Here is a 24216-nt window from a genome sequence, read left to right as displayed (position 1 = left end):
GCTTGATTTTATTGGATGTGGCTATGTTTGATGCTTTTACATTCTACACAATTATGAATTAGCTTGTTTTACACCAAAATAAAATGCGCATTCATAATTTTACCAACTAGTTTCCGCGTTTTTAAACAATTAATAGCATGGGCCATTCTACCCCCCCGGTGCGTTCTGGACAGTCTTCCCCTAATTTGCGAATTCTTAGATACACGCTGTACTGTTCAAAGACTGGCGTGGATTTTGTTTGAAATTTTCTAATATGTACAGTAGAAAATTAAATTGAGCTTAGCATGCATTGCTGTATACACTACAAGCAACGTTTTGTTTTTATATATTTGTTTATGAATTTACACTTTTGCCAAACTCTATCTGCATAAAACTTTAACTTTCTTTTGAAGGTTTCCGTTAACATTTTTCCAAAAATTCTTAGTCTTGCTACGGAGTCGAATTTTTATTAATTATTAAAATAGATTTTTCTTCCATGTTTAGCATAGTGGAGATTCTGTAACGTTTGCCTATTCATGTTTGGTTGCTCAAACCAACCACAGACTGTCTTTTATCTAAGGGCACCCACCGCCGGCATGGGCGGAATGTTTTCCATTTTCTTTGATTACATGCGGAATGCTTCCTAAGCGGAACTTTACGCGCCGTGTTTGCTGTTGACGAAGACGCCGGAAGTCAGGAGCTTTTTGCATACATTACGGAAATTTCTTTCCCATTAAATTTGCTCCGGTTGCGTTTGACTTGGTCTGTTCGTTTCTATTGACGCGCTAAAAGATCTCGAAGCGGAAATTCCACTTGAAAGAACTGACTGGCTCATGGCTGGTAAAAGATTCCAGTAGCTTGAGCGTTAAACATTATTTCTCAAGTTTGTAAACCTATTATTTTACGCTGTCGAAGTTAATTTTATTATTTTTGTTTCTATTTGAGGAATTCATTTCATTAAGGGTGCATTTGGAATATTCCTTTCAAGTGAATATTTCTCGTCTATGTATTTAACTTATTATCGTTAAACCGTATGTACTTAAAAAAATGATGTTCATGTTCCTAAAAGGATTATTGCGAATCATATAGTATTCTGTGCTATTTTAGTGTTGCGTGCAATATAAAGTGCCTCCCAGTTGGCCTCAAGGTACGACACTATCAAATTGTAATCAATCAAATCATCGTATGTTTGAGTCATTTGGATTGTATCACCAGCTTCAGAATTGCCCTTTTCTATTTAATTTTTACTTGAATGATTATGATTTTGTTTGATAGTTCTCTCATGCGTTTTTCATTATGGTAGAAATTTTCATTACTTTAAATATTTGGCTTTCGTTTTTGTATTACTGTATTTAATAGGAAATTGAATTCTAGATTCTATAGTTGGTCTGGTTTATTGCCAAATTCATATTCATATCATTAAAAAGAGCACGTAAATTCCAAAAAACACAGCAGAAATCGTTTCTTAGTTTTTTTGCCTGCAACTGTACCTGGATTCAGTAGCAAATTCGATCGGGTTTCAATTCGTTCCACAACGGGTCTAACCAGCTAACACATTTTGGGCGTCATTAAAATTAAGACGAATTTCCAGTTCGGTAAGTTCTTTTCCATCATACTCAGACCCTGTAGTTTAAGCTTCAGGCTGCTAGCTTCCCTTGTAAGTTGGTTCAGCTTGCCTTGCTGGGCATGTTGCGATTCGTGTCAGTGTTGTCATGCTAAAGGTCGTTGTCAATAATCCAGGTTGCTTTCTTCTTTCATTTTTCGTAATTTAATAAATTGCACCATCCCAGGAGAGTATCTCCTCTTTCCAGTCTGCGTATCAAACAACTAAGGTTTCGAAAGTCTAGCAGGCATGACATGAAGATAAAGATAGAAGTTAATGGACAGAGGTGGCAGATTTGCATTTATTTTATTTATTTATTTATTTATATTATTAAGGTGAAATTAGCAGTCATCGATTCTGCCAGCAGTTTTTTTGTTTGAAACAAAAATTCTGTTTATAAAAATACATTCGCTGTGTTCAGATTGGCAAGAAGAATGCAGTATTTATATTTTTACAAACAGAACCCCGCTTTTGGGTCCAAAAACTGCTTCCGAAATTGGGCTCTCCGACGAAAAGTCAATGATTGCTAATTTCCCGTTAAAGTCAACAGGTAAAACATCACCCCAATGATAGACTACACCTACTACAGATAAATAATTGTACAAGCAAATATACAACAGAAATCAACATAATACACGTCTAAAACTACACTTATTTGTTTCTCGCGATGCATTAAAATTAAATACATAATAACATGTGTTAAAAATACGAGACATGCTACGCACTGGCTCATGTAAGCCATAATTTGTTCTTACTGGAGTAACGTTGAGACAGGAATGAGATTAAAGACTATCCAACATGCTGAGTAGTGTAGAGAAATCAATATTACCCTGTAGAAGATCATCAATAAAACATGCTTTTGCCACATTGCGTCTTTTCTGTAGTAGATCCAAGATGATGGGCATACAACGACTTTTATAACTGGGTAGGTTCAATGGAGCCGTCCATCTAAGATGACGTAAAGCGAAGCGTATGAATTTTCGCTGGATAGCCTCGACTCGTTGAGTTTCGTTTTGGTAATACGGGGACCAGACGACCGACGCATATTCCAGCATAGGTCGCACAATTGAACAATACAATGTTTTGGGCAATAGATATCCTTAAATTTTTTCGCAAAGCGAAATAAGAAGCCCAGCTGTGAAGAAGTTTTAGTCACTACGTATGAGATGAGATGTGGTCCTTGAATGTTACTTTAGTGTCCAGCAGAATTCCCAAATCCTTAACTATGGATTCACGATGCAAACGTGCATCGTCAAAGGCATAGCAAAGTGAAAAAGTGAGCGTTTTCGGCCAAATGAGATTACCGAGCACTTAGATACATTCAGCGACAAACGATTGATTTGACACCATTTGCGGACTACTGTTTCTGTAGAAAGACTGTGTCTTGGGGCTCCTGTATCGTATGATAAAGTTTTAAATCGTCAGCATACGAGAGTTTCAGGCATTTTAAGATAAAGTTCACATCGTTTATGAACAGCAGGAATAAAAACCAGAACTGGAAATGACGATGAAATGTGATCACTGAGGTTGACAGACATGCTTCGTCCGCTAAGGTATGATTGATGTCAGAGAATCATTCATGCCAAGTCGTTCAAATTTAGCTATTGCGATTTGATGATTCATTTTATCAAATGCTGCGGATAGGTCAGTGTGTATAGCGTCTACTTGATGACCATTCTCTATTTAGCGTATTACAAACGAGGTGAAATAGGTCAAGTTGGTTGTTGATAGATCGTTTGGGCATAAATCCGTGCTGATCCGACGAAATGTAGTGATTGTATCTCTGAGCAAGCTCCTGAAGAATAATCAGTTCAAACAATTTAGACGTGGCAGCTATACTCCGATAGTTCGAGACGTTTCGCTTGCAACCTTTTTTAAAAACAGGAAAAACATATGACTGTTTCCAGCAGTTTGGAAATACGCCAGTTGTAAGTTGTAAGTTGTGTTGTAAGAGGTTTAGCACGTGTCTCCATAGAGTGTTTCAAAATGATTGATCGAATGATTGATACCGTCAGGACCATATCCCATGGAGGATTTGAATACTTTTCCAGCTGATGTGACCATATCAGCGGAGACAACCCAAGTAACCAGTAAGCACTAAACACTAGTCCTTGGACAACATTATATAAGCATACAGAACTATGATTAAAGGCATATTTTTCTTTATATACTTCTGTAGAACTCACATAATGCTAAAAAGGCGAAATAGCGGGTTGTTAAAATGCTACGCCACAAGCATCCAATAAGCATTATCAGTGTTTGTTTGAGGCTTAAACGGAACGTCATTTTGTCTACATTATCGACGTATCGAAAAAGTATCGAGGGCATATCGTTTGCTTGTTATGGTAAATAAAAATAGATTCGGTCGGGATTTAAAAAACTAAAAAAAAGCTAGCGATTTTTTTTTGCTGCATCTCAAGGGGAGCAGGATAAACAGAACCATTTTTGGAAATGCTGAATAATCTTTTCACCTAGACAGGGCTCGAACCGGGAGTTAGTCATGCAACCTCATTCGTTTCCTTGCACCTTTGCTATCTAAACCATAGCGGATGTGATTGAGTGAGGTGAAATTATTCGTATTTAAATCTTGGTGATATTCCCTCTCATATCATAGCTACTTGTCCTGCATTACCAATAGGATAGAAAAAGACGGCAACCGTCAGATGGAAGAGGGCACAAATAGTGGCCGCAGAATAGCAAAATAAGAAGTCAAGTACAAGCCGTTCATCAACACTTACGGCTCGTTTTAATGCAATTGACTAAATGCATTATATTGTTACGTTATATGCGCATATATTGCTTTCTTTAATGCTGATTTACGTTAATGCTTCTATGCATCAACAATGTTAATATACGTTTTATAAGCATTAAGATTGCTAATATACAAAAGTTTGGCACTTGGGATGCAGAATTATTTCCAATATACGGTTTTAGATTAATGCTTATGGTTACTTGGGAACAAACGGCAGCGATCCGTTCATTTGTTCACTCTTTTGCTAGGACTGGAATAGCATAAATATATTCAGAACACTGAAAATAATAAAAATCAAATGCTCCATTTCTATTTAGTATCACAGAGCTGGGTTTTCGTTGGATTTCCTCGAGATTGGAAACCAGGATAACTTCTGTTCTGCCTCCTTCTATATTGTATTGCCTCCTTCCTTGTATATCGCTACTGAGATGCTCATCGTAGAACTAGGGGAACTGTGGGTAAGACGAACAGGTTAAGAAGAACAGCTAATATAATACAGAGAACTTATGATTTATAAAACCTAAATACAGTTTACTTCAGTTCAACATATTGTTTTCAAAAGGAGCTAGTAAAATATTTAACAAAAAATGTTTTTCAATGTGTATTTTGAGTTTTAAAAATGGTCCGAAAAAGTGAACTTTTTTAGTGCTGCGGGTGAAACGGACAATGTGTGGGGGTAAGATGGACAGGTATTATGAATCGCCCCAACTGAGCGCATATTATTATTTTTAACCCTTAACAAATTGAATACGTAAAATATGGTGGTGTAGCGTGCAAAAAATGAGGGGGGCAGTCCACCCCCTCCCACTAGAGGCAGCCAATAGAAAGTTGTTTGGCAGCGGCAATATGAACAAGCATTCCAAAAACTGTTTCATGGCTGGCCGCTACTGATTTGTTTGAAGTTCACGTTTGCCGGTTAAATTTTCATTTATATGCATGAGATATCACTAAGAAGCAAAATCAACAATTTTAACATAATATGTTCACTGACCATCTTACCCACACTAGCAGTTGTCCATTTCACCCCATCATTAAACATTTTTTAAAGCGTTCACAATTTTTCATACGCAAATGAAATTACGTATTATTTGAATGGAGACGTTACTTGAAAAGGTATTAAATCGAAATTCTTCATGCTTCATGCTATGCAACATTTTGGAACTAAACCACTCAAAAATCTTAATTCCGATGGAAAAAAAGTTACATCCAAACGCAGAATCTTGTCCAATTTTTAGTTTTTTTGTACTTTATCAAAATTGGAAAGTTTTAAATGATGATGGAAACGTTCAGACATCATGAGATAGGAAGATGGTTGGATGCCCATCAAAACATTTACGAATTTTAATGCTTAACTGGTAGAATCAACCACCTGTCCGTCTTACCCACCCTGTTCGTCTTACCCACAGTTCCCCTACTTCCAGCTGTCGCTTGTTTGTGACCAGGTTTCCTTTCTCGTCTCTACACATGTCAGATTTCGGTGATTGATTTATCTTCACATAAAACTTGAGTGTCATTAGCACGGAACATTTTTTCTAATTCTTCATAATCTCTGCTGTCCTCCTGGCCCTTTTAACTCCTCAAGATTCTGGTCTACCGATCTTGCGCTCGTCGCTACTTGTCCAAATTCTTCCTCGCAGCAATTGTTAGATAGTTTTTCCAAGCTCTTTTTTACTCTAATCGTTTTGATGTATCGGATTTACTTCATCTAGCGCCGCGGGTGCGGCCTCTGTTATGGTAGAACCGTCTGAACCTTCTGAAAGAAAAGTAAAACCTTTTTTAGTAGGCACACGTAACTCTCGGCAGCTCGTGGGTTGTCCAATTGCCGAATGTTTAGCCAAGGAGGACTGAGGTTGCTGAGTAATGTCTCAGCGAGTCAATAGGCCGAATGAATAAAACAGTTTACTTTGCTTTTCCTGTGTAAATCTTATGGGAGAGTTTGCTCTAACTCTTTTATTCATACGGCCTAATGTACGCAATCCATAGGGAACGTATATAGGTGATTATCGGGAAAAACCGCTGATTGATGAGCACGTGGTCAATTTGATATGCTGTTTGTTTATCAGCTGATTTACATGTGGCGTTTCTTCACCAATAAGCGTGTTCATATCCCCGATCACAAACTCGATGTCCAATACAAACACTGGTTTATTCATTTGCCTAGGACTACTGACTCTAGTTAGTTTTCCGTAGTTCTCGCATTGACTCAGTCTATATGCTTTTTTAAACTGAGTCGATTGGGCCTCTTGCTCAGGGTAGATGGTTGGTAAGCATGCCTGTCGTCCATTATGCCTACAATGCATTACAATTTTCGCAAATTATAACTATCGTCCATTATGCCCAACGTCTACTATACCTGATGCCTAATGTTTTTTTTTTTTTTTTTTTTTTTTTTTTTTTTTTTTTTTAACGAGTAGGGAAATCTGCTATCAGACACCTGAGAAGACAGCTCAGGGTGTGGGGTTTGGTATCTCGTGAAGATCGTGAAGATCCAGACCCACTAAAACCCTACTCGAGTCTCCAGCCTCAATCCCCCCTGGAACCACCTTATCGGTATTACTTCAGGGAGGGGCTATTGTGCTTAACGCACCCTCTTAGATAACTACTGGACTATGGTAGTTAGGCTGTTTATTCGCCGTTGATCGGCTTTCCAGCGGTTTTGTAGCTCAAGTACGATCTGAGTAGCAGCCGCATTGACCGCACCCCAGACGTCCGAGCTAGAACACATCCTTTGGACTAAGTTATCCGGAGTAGTGTCCTGTCCGCTAACTGCCATCATGTTGCTTCTCACGCCCGCGAAACGAGGGCACATGAAGAAAGCATGTTCTGCAGTTTCCTCGACGTCCGCGCATTCCGGACACTCGGGGGACTCCGCATGCCCAAACTTGTGCAGATACTGTCTAAAACAACCATGCCCTGACAGAATCTGTGTCAGGTGGAAGTTGACTTCGCCATGGCGCCTGTTGACCCATCCGGATAGTTCCGGGATAAGTCGATGTGTCCACCGGCCTTTTGTGGAATCAGACCATGCCCGCTGCCATGTGATCATCGAGGCCGATCTCGTGGTACTCCGTATGCCTCTAGTTCCACGTTGGTTGAAGCACTCTACGTCCTCGCTGATGATGATACCAATAGGCATCATACCCGCTAAGACGCAGATTGCGTCATGTGAAACTGTGCGATACGCACTCGCCACTCTTAAGCACATGAGACGATAGGTGCTTTCCAGCTTGGCTAGATAGCTTTTGGTACCTAACGCCGATGACCACACCGGCCCGCCATACCTGAGTATGGACTGGACCACGTTGGCTAAAAGCCTTCGCTTGCTGCCATATACCGCAGAGCTATTAGACATCATACGAGACAATGCCGAAATAGCTGTGGAAGCCTTCTTGCAGGCATAGTCGACGTGGCTCCCGAACTTGAGCTTGTCGTCGACCATGACTCCAAGGAGTTTTAAGGACCGCGTTGACGAAATAGTGCAGTCCCCGACGCTGATATTTGCTTGCTGCACCGACTTGCGGTTGTTCACCACAATAACCTCCGTTTTATGATGCGCTAGGTCCAGTTTCCTGGATCGCATCCAATCTTCAACAATGCTTATAGAGTGGGCAGCCGTCAACTCAACCTCTCTGATAGATTCGCCGTAGACTTCCAAGGTGATATCGTCCGCAAAGCCGACAATCACCACCCCTACCGGGAGCTTTAGCCTCAACACCTCGTCATACATGACGTTCCACAACACCGGGCCCAGTATGGAACCTTGCGGAACCCCTGAGGTGATTGGAACGCATTTCTGACCCTCCTCCGTGTTGTAGCATAGCACACGATTCTGGAAATAATTTTCCAGAATTCTGTACAGCGACACCGGCACTTGGACGCTCCGAAGCGAGCTGGCTATGGAGTCCCAGCTAGCGCTATTAAACGCATTTCTCACGTCGAGCGTGACAACTGCGCAATAACGAATACCTGTCCTCTTGGGCTGGATTGCCACCTCAGCTGTCTTAGTGACAGACAAGATGGCATCCACCGTAGATTTGCCTTTTCGGAAGCCGAATTGGTTCCTTGACAGCCCGTTTGTACCCTCCGTGTACTGTACGAGTCTGTTAAGGATAACCCTCTCCAGCACCTTGCCGGCAGTATCGAGTAGACAGATCGGCCTATATGACGAGGGGACACCCGGAGGTTTTCCCGGCTTCGGCAATAGGACCAGGTTCTGTCGCTTCCATCTGTCCGGGAAGTGGCCAGCTTCCAGGCATCTATTCATTACTGCCCCGAATAATTCGGGAGCCTCCAGAATAGCCGCTTTAATGGCCATATTCGGGATACCGTCTGGCCCCGGTGCCTTGCTCACCTTTAGGGATTTAGCGATATCGATGAGTTCCTCGTTCGTAACCGTCACTTCCTCCCCGACTTCCAAACCGCCGTCGCCCACGTTACTTTGGATGTTCGGCTGGGAGGCCGACCATCCTACGCTATGGTCTGAGATACTGGAACGTCGGCCGTGGGACGACTCAGCGGCCTGGGGCCAGGGCCTTGGCTCGTGGCGCGGAAAGAGGCCCTCGATGATTCGCTCCAGCATCTCTGGTGATTGCTCAGCGGGCGCCATCACGCCCTTGGTCTTTGCCATTACGACCCTGTAGGCATCACCCCACGGGTTCGCATTGGCACTAGCACATAACCTTTCAAAGCAGTCTCGTTTACTAGCTTTTATCCCACTCTTAAGCGCTGCGCGTGCAGCAACAAGTGCTACTCGACATTCAACCCTGCCTTCGTCCGAACGAGCTCTTTGCATAATTCTCCTCGCACGAAAGCAGGCTCCGCGGAGTTCCGCAATTTCATCTGTCCACCAGTAAGCCGGTGACCTGCCATACCTAGGTCGACCTTTCCTAGGCATGGTAGCGTCACACGATCGCGACAGTACCTCAACCAAATGATCAGCGTTCGGATCGGGCATACCGCGATCACCGCACTCTCTCCGGATCGCTTCCACAAATACTTCGGGATCGAAGTATGATGTCTTCCATCCACGGGTGGTTGGAGTGTTGGCTCTACTCGCCACCTGCCGCCTCGTTATCTGACCGACACCATAGCGGACCGCCTGATGGTCACTGTGAGTGTAGCCATTATCTACCCTCCAGTCTCCTATCAGACCAGGACTGCCAAATGTCACGTCGATGATAGACTCCGCACCGTTCCTACTGAAGGTACTTGTGGTGCCGACGTTGGCCAAATCTACGTTGAGCTTTGCCAGAGCCTCAAGCAGAATCCGACCCCTATGGTTCGTGCGACGACTTCCCCACTCTACCGCCCAAGCGTTAAAGTCTCCCGCCACAACCACCGGCCTTAGACCAGTCAGCACAACTGATACTCGGTCTACCATCCGCGTAAACTGCTCGATAGACCATCTCGGCGGAGCATAACAGCTGCAGTAGAACACTCCACCCACTTTGGCAACCGCAAATCCCTCGTCTGCGGTTGACACAACCTCTTGAACCGGAAACCTGCTTGTCGTCCATATAGCCGCCGTCCCGGACCCATCCGACACCCAGTTGCCGTTTCCGGCAGGGACGCGATATGGGTCCGAGATGATGGCAACGTCCGTTGCCGACTCGGAAACTGCTTGGTGTAACAGCTGCTGAGCCGTGCTGCAGTGGTTCAGGTTGAGTTGTGTCACTTGCACTATGATTGTGGCTTGGTCGCCGGCACACCAGCCGGGCACCTTGGACCTCCCGTTACGTGCTTTGCGTCCCTTTTACCGGTACAGATCAAGCACTGGGGAGGCTCCGCGCAGTCCCTTGCTTTATGGCCAGCACTGCCACATCTTCTGCACAATTGGCTCCTATCTGGCCCTTTGCAGTTCCAGGCCTTATGCCCGTGCTCGAAGCATCGGAAGCAAGCCTCCGATTGCTTCAGCACGCTTAGTGGGCATACCGACCACCCCACTTTTAGCCTAGCAGCTTTCAGGGCTTCATTTCCGTCCGCCAGCGGAAGTCGTATGGTGGCTACCTGGGTCCCGACAGGACCCTTACGCAGGCGAACCGCCTCAGTTGCCACCACCACTCCACTTTGCTCTTTGAGGGCCTGTACGACCTCACACACATCGGTGATCTCATCCAGGTTTTTAAGCTGGAGAGTCATTTCTGGTGTGAGAGCACGTACCTGCACTCCCTCCCCGAGCACTTCTTCCGCTATCGACTTATATGCGGAACTCTTCTTGGTGGCGTCCTTCTTCAACTCAAGGATCATTTCGCCCGTGCGTGAGCGGCGGATGCTCCGCACGTCCGCGCCCAGGTCCTTGAGTAGGGCATCTCCTCTCATGGCCTTCAGAACCTCCGAGTATTTCGACCCGTCGGTTTTCAGGATAAGAGCGTCGCCCTTCTTCGCTCGCTTCCCTGTCGGTTTAGGTGAAGCTTTCTTTTTGGCGGAGCTTCTTCTTTTCTTCCGCTTGGCCGTGACCTCGATCCACGGGCCACCCGTCTTGGTGTTTCCCGCTGCTTGGTCGGTTGGCTCCACCAACTCGCTAGCCTGAGGGCTTTTACCGATCAGGCGCTTTTTTGGTCCACCAGGGGTGCCATCCCCCGGGGACTGTCTCAGACGCTTAGCAGATGCCTTACCGCTGTTGGTAGCGCTCTCCGTGGCTTCCAGGGCCACGTTGCGACACGCCGTCAACGAGCAGGCATCCGTTTGTACCGACTTCGACGCCTTCACGGTCTTCACCTCTCCTACATGCGCCACGAGGTCGTTATGCACTTTGGTCGCAGCACACAAGGTTCTCCGAAGCATGAGCAAGCTCTGCTTCAGGTCCTTGGAGAAATTGCCGCGACCTGACGTGAACTCGATGATTAAATCGAGCTGCTGTGACGCGGCTACCACTTTGGGTAGTTCCTCTCTATTCTTTCCCATCGCCTTGATTAGCGATGGGCCGTTCATCGCTGTGTCTGGCGTGGCAGGCGTACCGCTGCCCTTGCCACCCACACTAGCACTTCGGGTTGCATCCTTCTCCACCCTTGGTGGAGAACGTTGGATGCCTCCCCTCGCGAACGGGTTTTCCACCGTATCCGCACTTGCTGTAAATTTGTTTAGAAGACTCATTCTGATTCTAAAGGGTCCCCCTTCAAGCCGCTATCCAAACCCATTTGAAGTAGTCGCTTTAATGATCCCATGGCGATCTATGGAACAGGGAGAACCATGCGAGGGTTGGGGCAGCGCCTTATGGGCAACTGCACCTCAGAGCCAGATCGGCGTAAATCAGGAAAAAGCATCTGAACCTACTCCCGCCCGGTGGTCGCCGGTCGATAGATTTGGAACGTACTTGAAGGCCTGCCAGGTTTTACGGGACGGAGACACATGCACCGTTTGCCACCTCGCCGTTTCAAGTCGCTATCACGTGACTTTACTAGGGGAGCTCGTCGCAAATGCCAGCCCTAAGTCGTGTTGTATATCGTGTCCGAATCATGTCCAATAACATAGCCGCCAGTTTACCGAAGTTGAAACCTTACTGGCATCGGCCCCAATGGGTCCCAACGGACCGTTCAGACACCTGGTAGACCAGAAGTTTAAGGTCTAGGTGTCCCTCTCTCCCTGTCTGTTTACAACCACGGGTCCAACCAGAGGGGAGTTTCTGGTTTTTCCCGGGACTTGGTTGTATTACCAGCTGGCACCACGAGGAGGTAGGGGTAAGAGTTGCTATAACTGAAAGTGGTCAGGTTACACTGTTATAGCCATTCACCAGCCTGATGCCTAATGTATTTATGGCAAACGTCCATTATGCCTAACGACCGGTTAGAGAATTCACGACGGTTGGAGGACGGATTCCTAACGGTTGGAGAATTCGCGAAAAAAAACATTTGGATCGATGAACGTCCCTCATGAACATACACTATTCGCTTCTGCTGCCGAACATGCATTTATCGGCATTTGACTTTATCAAGAGTATTGTTCATCATGAACATCGAAAGTTCGCTCAAAAATCAAATGTTGAACTTTGAACGCGACCGATTTAATAGATATAATATACCCGGGAATGCCAGCAAGTGTCTTAAATAGTATTACCATGAATAGAGAATAGATTGAAGTAGTATTAGTAGCTTTTGAAACAACAGAACGTTTTATTTCGCACTTTGGCATTGTATACGATATTCGTATATTCAGCAATGCTATGAAGCGTGAATGTATGCGGCTCATTCGATAAGGCGAATTGAACCATTCATTTTGGTCAATACTCGTGATAAAATTGCTTGCCGATGCTTGGTGTATATATTGAATTTGCGAATTCTTCAGCCTCTGCTAACATGCATTTGCCATTTGCCGATCATCCGTATGCGTAAAGAGGTACATACAGCTGTTACCTATCTACAGAGTAGCGGTCATGGTTAGATATCCATATTGTAAAAACGAAAAGTGCAATGGCCTGTCTTGGTAATATATCCAGAACTGTCTGCAGAAATTACCGGCAGTTCAATGTTAAACTCATCAGAAGGTCAAGCATTATTTTGATTGCAGTATCTTCTGACGAAGAATTCGACAAAGAAAAGCATTTACCCATGCTATATCTTATAAGTTGTACGATTAACACCAAGAATAGTTCCACATACTGACCACTTTACCAAACAATTAACTTATTCATGGCCACATCTACAAATGAGATTATCATATTTGTGATTTCAACATGTCCTCTTGCAACTTATGCCAAGAAAATTGCAGTGCGGAAAGAAGTCTATATCTATACTGTTCTATGTAGTCATCGGCACAAAGTAGTAAATACAGATGAATGAAAATTAATATTTTATGTTTATATCTAGTTTTGCTGATATTAAAATCGAGAACATGAGTTAGTTTCGTTGATATTAATATCGAACACATGATTCACTTCATTGAATAGCCAACAGCAAAAATGGCAATAAAGGTTATTCCATCCATATTGAGTTCGTGGAGATCCAGAGGAACGTTCGATTTCGGAGAGTTCGGCAGGGCACATGTATATTAACTTGCTTCGAAAGTTTACTGTTGCCTATAATTCTTGTCGGCAGATCGTAAATAATTAATTTCTGAGACGATCGTCTTTCGGCAAGCATGTTTCGTTACAGCAGTTAGCAGGCAACAACGATTTTCATAAGCTGGAAGGCGTAAAGGGTTCTATCGAACCGGATGAAAGAACGTGGAACGTTTTCAACTTATGTTAAACTGTCCTGTTTGGTATGGCACCCGTAATATAATAATTGTATTGATGTGTTCGTTAATCAACTTGCTGCCAAGTATAACTGCCAAAACTTTATCACATCTGCAATGCTTCATTTCGTTGCCATTCACCAAGTAGGTGAAATGTTGAGGTTTACTGTAGAAACTGTTAACACTTTACTTTGATACATTTACTTTTATAATACTTTTAAGACGCCAATGCAGAAGACTATTTAGGATGCTGGATGGGTTCGTCTACGGCAGGTCTTCGTCTACTTTCCAGATATATAGACAATAAACCAGCATAATAACCAATTTCGATGCGAATTACATTCAAACTAACCAGGTATTGAATTGATACGTTAGAAAATTACTATTTTCCACTATTTGTTAAAAAATAGTAGTCCTCTTGGTTTTTCTACCGGTTTTGAGTATGACGAAGAAAATCTGCTGATTGCTCGGAGTAACTACTTGAAATTTTGAGCTGTGATTTAAACTATTTCCACTTTTTTTATAGTAGTTGGGTAGCTCTTGCACACGGCTCAAAGAATACATGCATAGATTTTTGTAAATGATTGCTGTCTTTCCATGATAAACGAAAGAAATTTTGCTTATGACGAAGTGAATTTTCGTGTGACGAACTCCCGTTGGAGAATGAAAAATTGTTCCACTGACAAATGAAAGTTCCGAAATATTTTTTCGGGCTAACGGGGTATACATGTACAGGCAAGATGTGTCAGATTTATCTGGTGTAAAAAGCTTGAGTACTTGCGGATTAATTCTTATAAAAACTCGCAATGAAGTATGGATCGTGTTTACGTATGACGAACAGGGTCCGTAACCCTACATCACCCTACAACCCTACATCAGATGGTCGGCATAGAAAAAACTTTGCAAAATCATCGCTTTCACAAATTTCACTGGTCCTAGAACGCTGGTTTGAAGCACCCCAAAAGGTGTATCGAAAAAGTACGTTCTAAATTAATTTAGATTCACAGAATCAGTGTGGCCTGTTAAATTCGATAACAGCTAATTGACTATCAATTCAGATGGGCTCCATCTTTTCAAAGGCAGGTGCTGAACCTTGTCGAAAGCTTTGGAGAAGTCTATATACTATGCAACTATTTATTGGTGTTTCTCTCTTTACACCGAGACAGTCGACTGGTTTCAAACAAATTCAATAGAGCGAAATCTGGTGGAGGACGGTCCGGGCTTTTCGGAGTATTAACATTTAAACTTTGATTTATGGCTTTCGCAGCCAGCTGTTAATTTATCGGGATTTGGACCTAAGTTGACTAGTTTGTTAGACTAGTTTTATATCGTTGCCAACTGAGAGTGTCAAATACGCATTAGTCCAAAAACCCAAATTAAACCCTAAATAAAAAATCGTTGAGTCGCAGCATTGCAAACGCTTGCACCAAGAAACGTCCAGTTTTTTTCTATCCTAAGCAAAATACATAGTGTTAACTGATAACTCGTGCATTAAATATTACAATCTATTCAATTTATTTTACAATACCTAGTACTATTTTATAACGCATTTATTTTATATAAGGTAATTTGCAAATAATTGTTCACCTTGTTTTCAACTTTTTATTTTTTATCTACATATCTAAAAATGACTTCTATTATCATAGCACTCCAAATAGTCACAGTTTTTCCGATATTTATATAAAAAAAACGGGTAGTGAACAACAATTAGGTGGTGAACAATAACTGGCCAATTACCTTAGACACTTATTTTATATATGCCCCTTTACTAACTGGGCTAAATGAATTTTCTTTTCTGTTCCAGGAACAGCTGTCAACTCTAGTGCTGAAGTTTGGTACATCCGTGTCTCGTTTTAGCGAAATGCACTGATTTTATATGTGTATGTATATTTCATTAATAGATCTGGAGTGTTAGAAATTATCTTTGTTCCGTTCTTGATTGTTCTTTCTATCGTTCTGTGCGATATGAAAATGAAAAGCTAGAGAAGCAGCGATTTATGTGATTCCTAATACTCGTAAATCTCTTCAAGGCAAGTGTACTAAAGAAGATTCAGCTGAATAGAGCTGTTTACGTCCTTGAGTAACTGAAATTTGTTTTTCCCACGAGTGGTAGGGGCTTAATGTACTAGATGGATAACCAAAAGTGGTATTACCTGGACGTCACACCAGTTTAATGAAAGGATACCTTCTTGTTTAGGCTGACACAACGGTAAGCTGAAGAAATTTTATGACTTTATTCAATTTAAGTTCAATGACTATTAATAAGACATCCATTGTAGTCTTGTGCATGGAAAAAGAAAGTTTCAGGGTTTAAACCTTAGTAGGTATCAAACTTTTATGATTTCAGCAGTGTCTTCTGCATTAGCGTGGATGTGGCCTATTGGTGGAGTGAATTCAAAGAATTCGGTCTTTTAATAAGATGATGAATGAATAAGTTGAGCTCCTTACAGAAAGCATTAACACCACACCCCACATCCTATATAGGATGTCTTTAATTATCTAATTGTTGTGTAACAGATCTTTTAGTTAGGATAGCAGCATGCGATGTGATGTGATGAAAGCGTCCCAGTTGGCCTCGAGGTATGATGCTGGCCTAATAAGTCAGCCGTCGTATGTTCGAATTTCGACTGGAAGAGGTTGTTGGAATCAATAGGTTCGTAGCAATGGGCCCTGCAATTGCTATGTTATTGCCGTAGACGTGTCCTTCTGTGGAAGAACCTGAGCCTTCCGCCATGCTCCACTGCTGACAAAGTCACCCCGTCTAATGAATGAAGCCACGGATGTGATTCGAAGGCTATCTGTGCCGTGTCGCCCACTAAAGCCGCTGGACGAATGACGATGCGTACCGAAGGACACGCAATATATTTCAAATAAAAAACCTTTAGAACGAAGCCACGGATGTGACTTGAAGCTGTCTACCTATGTGTTGCTTGCGATGCGTTGCTCGCCGATGTGTCGCCTACTAAAGCTGTTGACTTAATGAGTTTGTGCCAGGGCCCGGCATCGTCGAAACAAATAAATGAAACTGACTTTCTCTTACCTTCGCTTCATACATGAAATGACTTACTTCACTTGTTGAACAGAACGTTTCAAGCAAGCTTCAGTTGAAGTTGGTGGCTGTTTCAATTGACGACGGCAGAAAGTCAGGCACGATTTCTCGACATTGACTAGGTTAACTATAATATGCGTTGCATTATAGAAAATGTTACTCAAATTCAATTCATTTGCATTCAGAGTTGTTGGTCTTCTTCTGAATATTTGATAGAAAAGTACAAATGAAAAGTTGAAACCGATAGTCATGATGAATTGAAACCCGTGTCGCTGACGCTGACTGAAGCCGTTTTGAAACTGAAGCGGTGCTGCGTCTGTTGAAACCGAAGCTTCACTGCTTCATTGTTGAGTGACGCTATGCAATTGAAGGTGACGTGTTCGGGCTCTGGTTTGTGCACACAAAAGGTGCGCTTTTTATGCAACGTGAAACTTCAGAACAAAGCCGCGGATATGAGTTCGGCCGGTATTGCCCCCTAGATGCCAGGGCCATTTGAAAGGTTTTATTAAAATAAATAATCAGGAGTATTTTTTATTTTTTACTATCTTTTATTAAATAATAGTTTTTAAAATATATTTTTATTTACTTTTATATTTCAATTTTGTTACTAGTTTGCTTATCTCCTACAGTTTGCTTATCTCCTACAGTTTGCTTATCTCCTACAGATATGAAATATTAGAAACAGAAATTGGATTTTTTCTTAGTTGGTCCTTCTTTAGATAATTGTTTTTGCATAAAAATAAAAACTGGATCATCTTTTGAATACCTTCATGAAAAAATAGCCATTGGTTTGATCGCATCGTTTTTACGATGTTGTCCGCTAGAGAGTTAAGAAAACGAGATGAGATCAAAGAAACAGTACAAAAGTAGCGATTTTTGGAAAAGAATTTTAGGCTTTAAAATGCTTTTTTCTCAGTGCAGAAATTAGTTTTTATTTTTTTATCAAAATTCAGATGATTTTGTAGAGTAATTGTATTTAAGTTTTTGTTCTACTATTATTATTATTAACATCATTTTTATTATTATTATTAGTATTCATTAAGACCGCACTGTGTCCAATGAATTTTTAAATAAATGACAAATGACAAATAAAAGTCACCCATAGATAATTTTTTGTAGGTCTAATAGTTTTCGAGTTATATTTTTTATTTAAAAAGAGAAAAAATATTAAGCTCTTTTCAAAAGTTAGTCTAGATCTCATCGAGATATTCATAAGTTATTCTTAATAAAAATGCGATAACTAATGAATATCAAATTTAGTATGACAGCTGAATTTGATATTCATTAGGTATGGATGAGGTATTGGCTCCTGCTCGGGGTGCCCTCGAAACCAGAACGTAGCACATCACTCGCCCCAGGATCGCTGTGATCGGTCTTGCCAGTTTGTCAGGAAACCAGTTCTCGTGCATTATCTGCCATAGCTGTTCGTGCTCGACTGCATCGTATGATGCCCCAAAATCCACGAAAATATGATTCGTGGGCACCGTTTACCTACTCACCACATTTCTGGAGAATTTGACGGAGAATGAAAATTTGATCCGTAGTAGCATGGGCCCCATCAAGCCTGATAGTGCTGTACGAAATCTCTTGATATTGGGGTTAGACAGCCCAACAAAAGCTGGGAGAGCACCTTGTAGCCGGCGTTGCTTAGCGTAATACCGCGGTAATTACAGCAATCAAGCCGATCGCTTTTTTTATAGATGGGACAAACCACACCTCCCATTCACTCATCCGGTAGTTTCTCCTCCTCACAAATCCTTGAAATAATCTAAAGAAGTTGTGATTCTTTACCAGTATTGTACAACTCTGCCGGGAGACGGTCTTTTCCGGCAGCTGTATTATTTTTCAGTTAACCGATTTTACGCCGAATGTCTTTAAGAACGTTGTTATTTTGAGCTTCAGTTCAATATTGTTCCTGGAAAGCTCATTAACATACTTTTCTTTTGGTACCAAATTGAAATCGGCTCTAAAGATGTTGAAATCGAACGTATAAATAATTTTTGAAATAAATTTCTTTAAATAGCAATTTAAAATACGTCATTAAAAAATTAACTTTTAGCAAAAAATGAAAAATCAACCAAATTACTGTTATGCGAAAAAGGATGTTTTTACGTAGGATTAATGAACACATAATGGTTCTGAAACTCAGCCACTCAGTACCAGTGGTGCTTGGTAGACCTTTTGATTTCGACACACAAGGCAGAGCATCGAATTAATTTAATCTTCCACGAGAAGCGATTAGCATTCTATTCCGCCATCACGTATGTGTGAATTGGCAAACGAGCGTATTACTAACTTAAATTGAAATTTGATTGTTCCCGAGCATTTCCCATTTTCACATGCAAACCATCAGCGGCACAATTTGTTCCTGTGTATGCTTGCTCAAACTATTCGAATCGAGAGTTGTGAGCAGCGGTGTTTCCGCACCCGGTTGGGAAATAATCAACTCCATGCTCGGGCGACGACACGATTGGGTCGTTTCCGTGCTTGATGCTGCTGATGTTACTTGCGGTTTTCACTGCTAAAACACCCCTGTTAGACGAATGATTCTCATTTTCTCATACCCGGTTCAGACTAATGGTCAGTAGGGTACACGCTAAGGGAATGATACTAAATTTAAAACGTAACTTCCTACCATTTCTTCTAATAATTGGTATTTTGCACCTAGCTATTGGATGTTCTAAAACGTCTATTTGATTTTTTTTTACCATTCAGTTTCTCCAATCTATTGGTTAGGTTATACTTGATTTCGACGGAATGAGACTTTAGTGTTGGTTGGTTCGTTTTTGCTCGAAAAATGTTGTGTGTATACACCCGGTAGTATCAGCCTAAAATGAACGAACGACACCCGAGGGGCAGGCAGGCGAAAATTGCTTCTCGCATATCATCAATGATGAATGAATGTGTGGAAAATTCGGTAACGTTTCTTTCGACAGCTCTGTTGTGTTCTGGGCGGAACTGCAGGGCGATCGCAAAGCAATGATTGGCCTCAACAACCCTAATGGCTTTGTGTGACCGTTGTGAACCGTTTCCGGCGCTCGCATCTTCTCGCAATTTGTTTCTAGGTATGATGAATTGTTCGTTCGATTTTTCGGATGTTGCTGCTATACCACCTGACCCGATTTGTTCCGGTACACCATTAGGATGTGTATGTAATAAATCAAACTACTAATGCTGTTGAGACGCTTTCCTCCACCTTCGGTTCACTGTTAGTCTACTCATCCGGTGCGATGCTTGCGCGGGAACTAAGGGTGCAATTGATATTCATGACAGCTTAATGCAACGTTTTGTCTACACCGCTTAAAGTGTTGATTAGAAAGTAGAGCGAATGTTGCCTAAAAGTTTGAATTTAGCAGCTTATTGATTTACTCGTAGAATTTTTTATTCATAGAATTATTTATAGAAGTATGAAAAAAAACAAGGTTCTGCACTTGATGGCAGGAGGAAATATTCAATTGTTGGTAGAGTTGTTTGAGAAAACAGTTGATTCAAGCAAATTGATTTTCTATTTTTTGGTTTCATTTTACGTTGACGATCGTGAAACGAGAAAGATGAAACTTTTGAACCCAGGCTCTAAATAAATATTAACTATAATGTTCTTAAAATATTTAATGTAAATTCACCACAAGTTGAAATGGAAATTTACAGTGTGACAGTTAATCAGCGTGGAGCAACAACTACTCATTATCAGTTAGTTTCATATTGCTTTATGTTTACTTGGCCCACAGACTCACACGCCACCGAAAGACTTATTCGTTGATAATCTATATTCAGATTTCATTAGCGATTACAAATGATACTAGAAATCGCTAGACACTGGAAACTGCCTTAATATGACTGGCACATAGTCGTCGAATTGTGCCATGAAAAAGTTCCCCGCGATTGGGTGTCCCAGACTATACCGTTGAGCGAATTCACGAGTTGAAAATTGTATTCGTGGTGTTCGATTTCTGTAATTGAAAATACAATATTTTAACAACCCGTAAAGATTATTTATATCTACATGAATTGATCACTCACTTTCGGGAGGCTCTTGGTGCTTCGGAATAATCGTTACGACAGTGCTGCTGATAGAGCAGAAAGATATACCTATGGAAGCCGGTTCCAGATCTGGGGAAGGTTGGTATGTATTCGAAAAGAATTTCACCCTGCTCCACGTGTTTTCCTGGAATGTTTCCGATTAACCAGTGGGCGAATTCTCTGTTGAATGGTTCAGTTCTACTAGGTGAATCAGGATCTATCATAACCAGGGTGTAGTATGTTGTCGGATCTGCACACCATTCTACTTTTGGTTCATCACGTACTTCAATCGGTGTTAATTCTTTTCCTGCATCAACTAAGCGTTTGGACCGATAAGCAACCTGATCGGGAAAACAGATAGTCGTAAGATAAAACTACTATTGATACACACTAAACAAACGATAACACTAACTTTGGCAAACACGAGTGGAGCTCGATCTATCAGCACCGGAACAATGTCGTGTTCGATGAACATTTGGTTGATATCAGCCTGCATCACTAAATCGTACCTGCTTTCGTTTTGAATATTGAAGCTATACTGTATAGTGTCTCGCTTTGATTGCTAGGAAGAACCAGTCACACAATTGAGATGCTTAACGAACTGCTTTGTGTTTACAGTAAACCCAAAACAAAACGCATGTTATTGTAGACAACTGATAACGTACCGTCATAGGGAAATATATAATTGTGTTCGCTTCAGTGTTCGATGTCCTACTGAGAGGCGAACATTAGATTTTGTAAAGTCGAAGATGATTAAGTGTATACCAGAGATTTTTAGAGATACAGATTCACTCAAAATTAATTCTTCTTTCTAAACAAAAAAAAAATGCTGATAGTAGCGCTGGGTGTGAATCACACTGTAATTGCTTTAAAAGGTACGCAGAGCCGGACTGGCTAGTGTTCAGAACCAGGTTTGATCAGCTCTTTTTGCTTCGGTTTTGTTTTTTTCACTATACCGGATCAGCATAATTTGAAAAAGCTATATGTATATGTATGGTATAAACAAAAGAGCAAAATTGAAGCAAAAAGTGTGCGCCAAACTTGTTACGAACTCAACTTTACTCCTCTCGGTCCTGGGTTAATTGTTACCAATTCCTTGAGATAGTCGAGATAGTCAAATCTAAGTCAGCTTTGATCTGGCTGAGTCATTTGGTATGTCCTTTATTTCTGGTGCCGCTGGAATCTTTCCGTTGCCGTTTCTACTCCACCAAAAATAGTTTTAACACTTTACTTTATAATTATATTTATATATATTAATAAATATTTAGGCCAAATCTAGGGGTCATTTCTACGCTTCTCAGTCTTGGGCTGTTCTAGCATCCTCGCGAGGATGCATATGCGTTGTATGTAACATTTATCAAAGTAGTAACATTGCATACATTCAAGCCTCAAAAGATTTCAGAGTTTATTTATTTATTTATTTATTATTAAATCAACGGGCTCGAGATAGCCCCAATGATTGTCGATAGTTACATAAAAATACAGTCAAGTGAGTAAAATACAAATACAAAAACAATTAAAATATAAGTCTACATCACTCGCGGATTATTGCTCCCGAAAAAAAGCTTGCAAATCTTCTGCCAAGTATTCGACGCGACAGATGAAAATCGAATAATGACGACACTTGATTAAAAACTCGCTGCAAGCCACCGAAAGCGCCATTCATAGAGTAATTAGTGCGACGAACTGGTAGTCTCAGCATGGCGCTATTACGCAGTGCTCGTGGTTGCACATTTATGTTAATCTGCTCCATAAGCACAGGGCTATCTATTCTACCCTGCAGGCAATCCGCAATAAACAAAGCTCTAGAGGCAGCTCTACGAGGTTCCAGAGAGGTTCCAAGTCAATCAGCTGACAGCGGCTTACATAACTAGGTAGACGGAACGGATCTCTCCATGGCAACCTACGCAAAGCGAATCGAAGAAATCGGCGCTGAACTGATTCAATTCTCTCTGTACTGTTGTTGTAGTTAGGATTCCAAACGGGCGAACAGTATTCCAGGATGGACCGCACCAGCGAACAATATAGTGACTTAAGGCAATATATATCAGAGAACTTTTTCGCGATCCTGAAAATGAAGCCTAATGACCTCGAAGCTTTAGCGATAATGTACGAGATATGCTCCTTGTACGTTAACTGCGGATCCAAGATAACTCCCAGGTCTTTTATATACGAAACACGTTCGATGGGTGTGCCATTGAGCTCATAACAAAACAGGATCGGGTCTTTTTTTCTGGAGAAAGTGATTATTGAACACTTCCCCGGGTTCACTAACATGCGGTTCACATCGCACCAAGCGGCAAAGGCCTTCAACTGATTTTGGAGAAAGTGACAATCGTCTGTCGAACGGATCTGGGAAAACATTTCCAGGTCATCTGCATACGAGAGTCGAGGGCATTTGATAGCCAAATTAACGTCGTTGAAGTAGAGCAGAAAGATCAAAGGTCCAAGATGGCTTCCCTGAGGTATACCTGAAGAGGCTAGATAGCTATCGGACCTACAATCTCCAATGGCAACCACCAACTGTCGATTGGTCAGATATGAGCGAAACCAGCGCAAAAGGTTGTCGCTAACGCCCAGTCTATGCAATTTTGCAATTGTGATGTCATGGTTTATCTTATCAAAAGCGGCCGACAAGTCTGTGTATAAGACATCGGTTTGAGCACGATGGTCCATACTTCCCGTTATGTATGATGTTAGACACAGCAGGTTAGTGGTGGTAGAGCGCTGGGAAATGAAGCCATGTTGATCGGCACTTAGATATTGTTTGTAGTGTGACAATAGAGATTCCATGATTACCAACTCAAATAGTTTTGAAACTGCACTGAGCGATGTGATTCCTCTATAGTTGTTCACATCTCGTTTACTACCTTTTTTATGCACAGGAAACATATGCGCAAATTTCCAACACGATGGGAATACGCCGCTAGAGATAGACATTCGGAATAGGTAGAGCAATGGCGTCAACAAACAGGATATGTGTCTCTTCAGGAATGCAGAAGGTACTCCATCAGGTCCAGGGTTGAAGGACGACTTAAGCATGGAAGCGGCTTTTGAGATTTTCTCGACGTTGACATCAATGGCACCTAGTGTTTGACCATAAATTGGAACATTGCATGCTGCTAGGGCAACATGGTCAACGCTCAATACCTCGTTAGTGAAAACACTTGCAAATTTGCTGGAAAAGCAACGGCATATATCCTGAGGTGCGGCAGCGATTACCCCGTTATACTTCATAGAAGACGGGAGGCCGGACTCTCTGCGTTGATCGTTTACATAGTTCCAGAAGCACTTCGGGTGACGCTTTAGTTTCCGTTGAATGCTCTGTTGATGCCGTGAAAAGCATTGCCTACTGGCTCGCCTATATAAGTGGCTCACTCTCGCATAATGACGTTTTAGCGAAAGCGTGCGATGCTTCGTGAATCTTCGAGTTCATATATGGAATGAATCTCACAGTTATTTCTATGTGTGTTTGGAAACAATTTAACAAAATCAAGAACACAAACTATTGCTTTCCTGCTACCTTACAGAAATTAAAGATTGTTTTTATTACGAATGGTTCCCCACGTTGAAGGGATTTTACCAATTCAATCTTATTTTATCAACAGCACATCTTTTCACTACACTTCTAATGAAATGGCAAGC

At 41.7% G+C, this 24216-nt stretch overlaps 2 protein-coding genes across 4 annotated transcripts in view; one reads left to right on the top strand and one right to left on the bottom strand.

Annotated features, from left to right (window-relative positions):
• Positions 1 to 24216, top strand: part of LOC128732850 (cadherin-87A) — a 473132-nt gene that overhangs the window by 113150 nt on the left and 335766 nt on the right. For 2 of the 3 annotated variants that reach the window (XM_053826265.1, XM_053826264.1), the window contains one exon: positions 15307 to 15711. The gene's annotated coding sequence lies outside the window, so the exon portion shown is untranslated. The remainder of the gene's footprint in view (positions 1 to 15306; positions 15712 to 24216) is intronic. The other variant, XM_053826266.1, reaches the window with a different exon arrangement.
• On the bottom strand, positions 18702 to 21240 carry LOC128732851 (protein D2-like). Its single transcript, XM_053826267.1, has 3 exons — positions 20984 to 21240; positions 20572 to 20912; positions 18702 to 20501 (listed from the first exon to the last, which is right to left on the bottom strand). Exons 1-3 carry the CDS (start codon positions 21065 to 21067, stop codon positions 20351 to 20353), a joined length of 576 nt encoding a protein of 191 aa, XP_053682242.1. The 5' UTR covers positions 21068 to 21240; the 3' UTR covers positions 18702 to 20350.

Source organism: Sabethes cyaneus, chromosome 1 (genome assembly GCF_943734655.1).
Source record: "Sabethes cyaneus chromosome 1, idSabCyanKW18_F2, whole genome shotgun sequence".
In the NCBI taxonomy this organism is placed as follows: Eukaryota; Metazoa; Arthropoda; class Insecta; order Diptera; family Culicidae; genus Sabethes; species Sabethes cyaneus.
Note: the sequence above shows the minus strand (reverse complement) of the source record. Positions and strands in the feature narration are given on the sequence as shown.

Excerpts from the sequence above, each read along its gene's own strand:
- LOC128732851 (XM_053826267.1), bottom strand. The coding sequence starts at position 21,067 with ATGCAGGCTGATATCAACCAAATGTTCATCGAACACGACATTGTTCCG. Across the intron at positions 20,913-20,983 it reads CTCCACTCGTGTTTGCCAAA|GTTGCTTATCGGTCCAAACG; the intron begins GTTAGTGTTATC and ends TTTCCCGATCAG. Across the intron at positions 20,502-20,571 it reads GCACCAAGAGCCTCCCGAAA|AAATCGAACACCACGAATAC; the intron begins GTGAGTGATCAA and ends TTTCAATTACAG.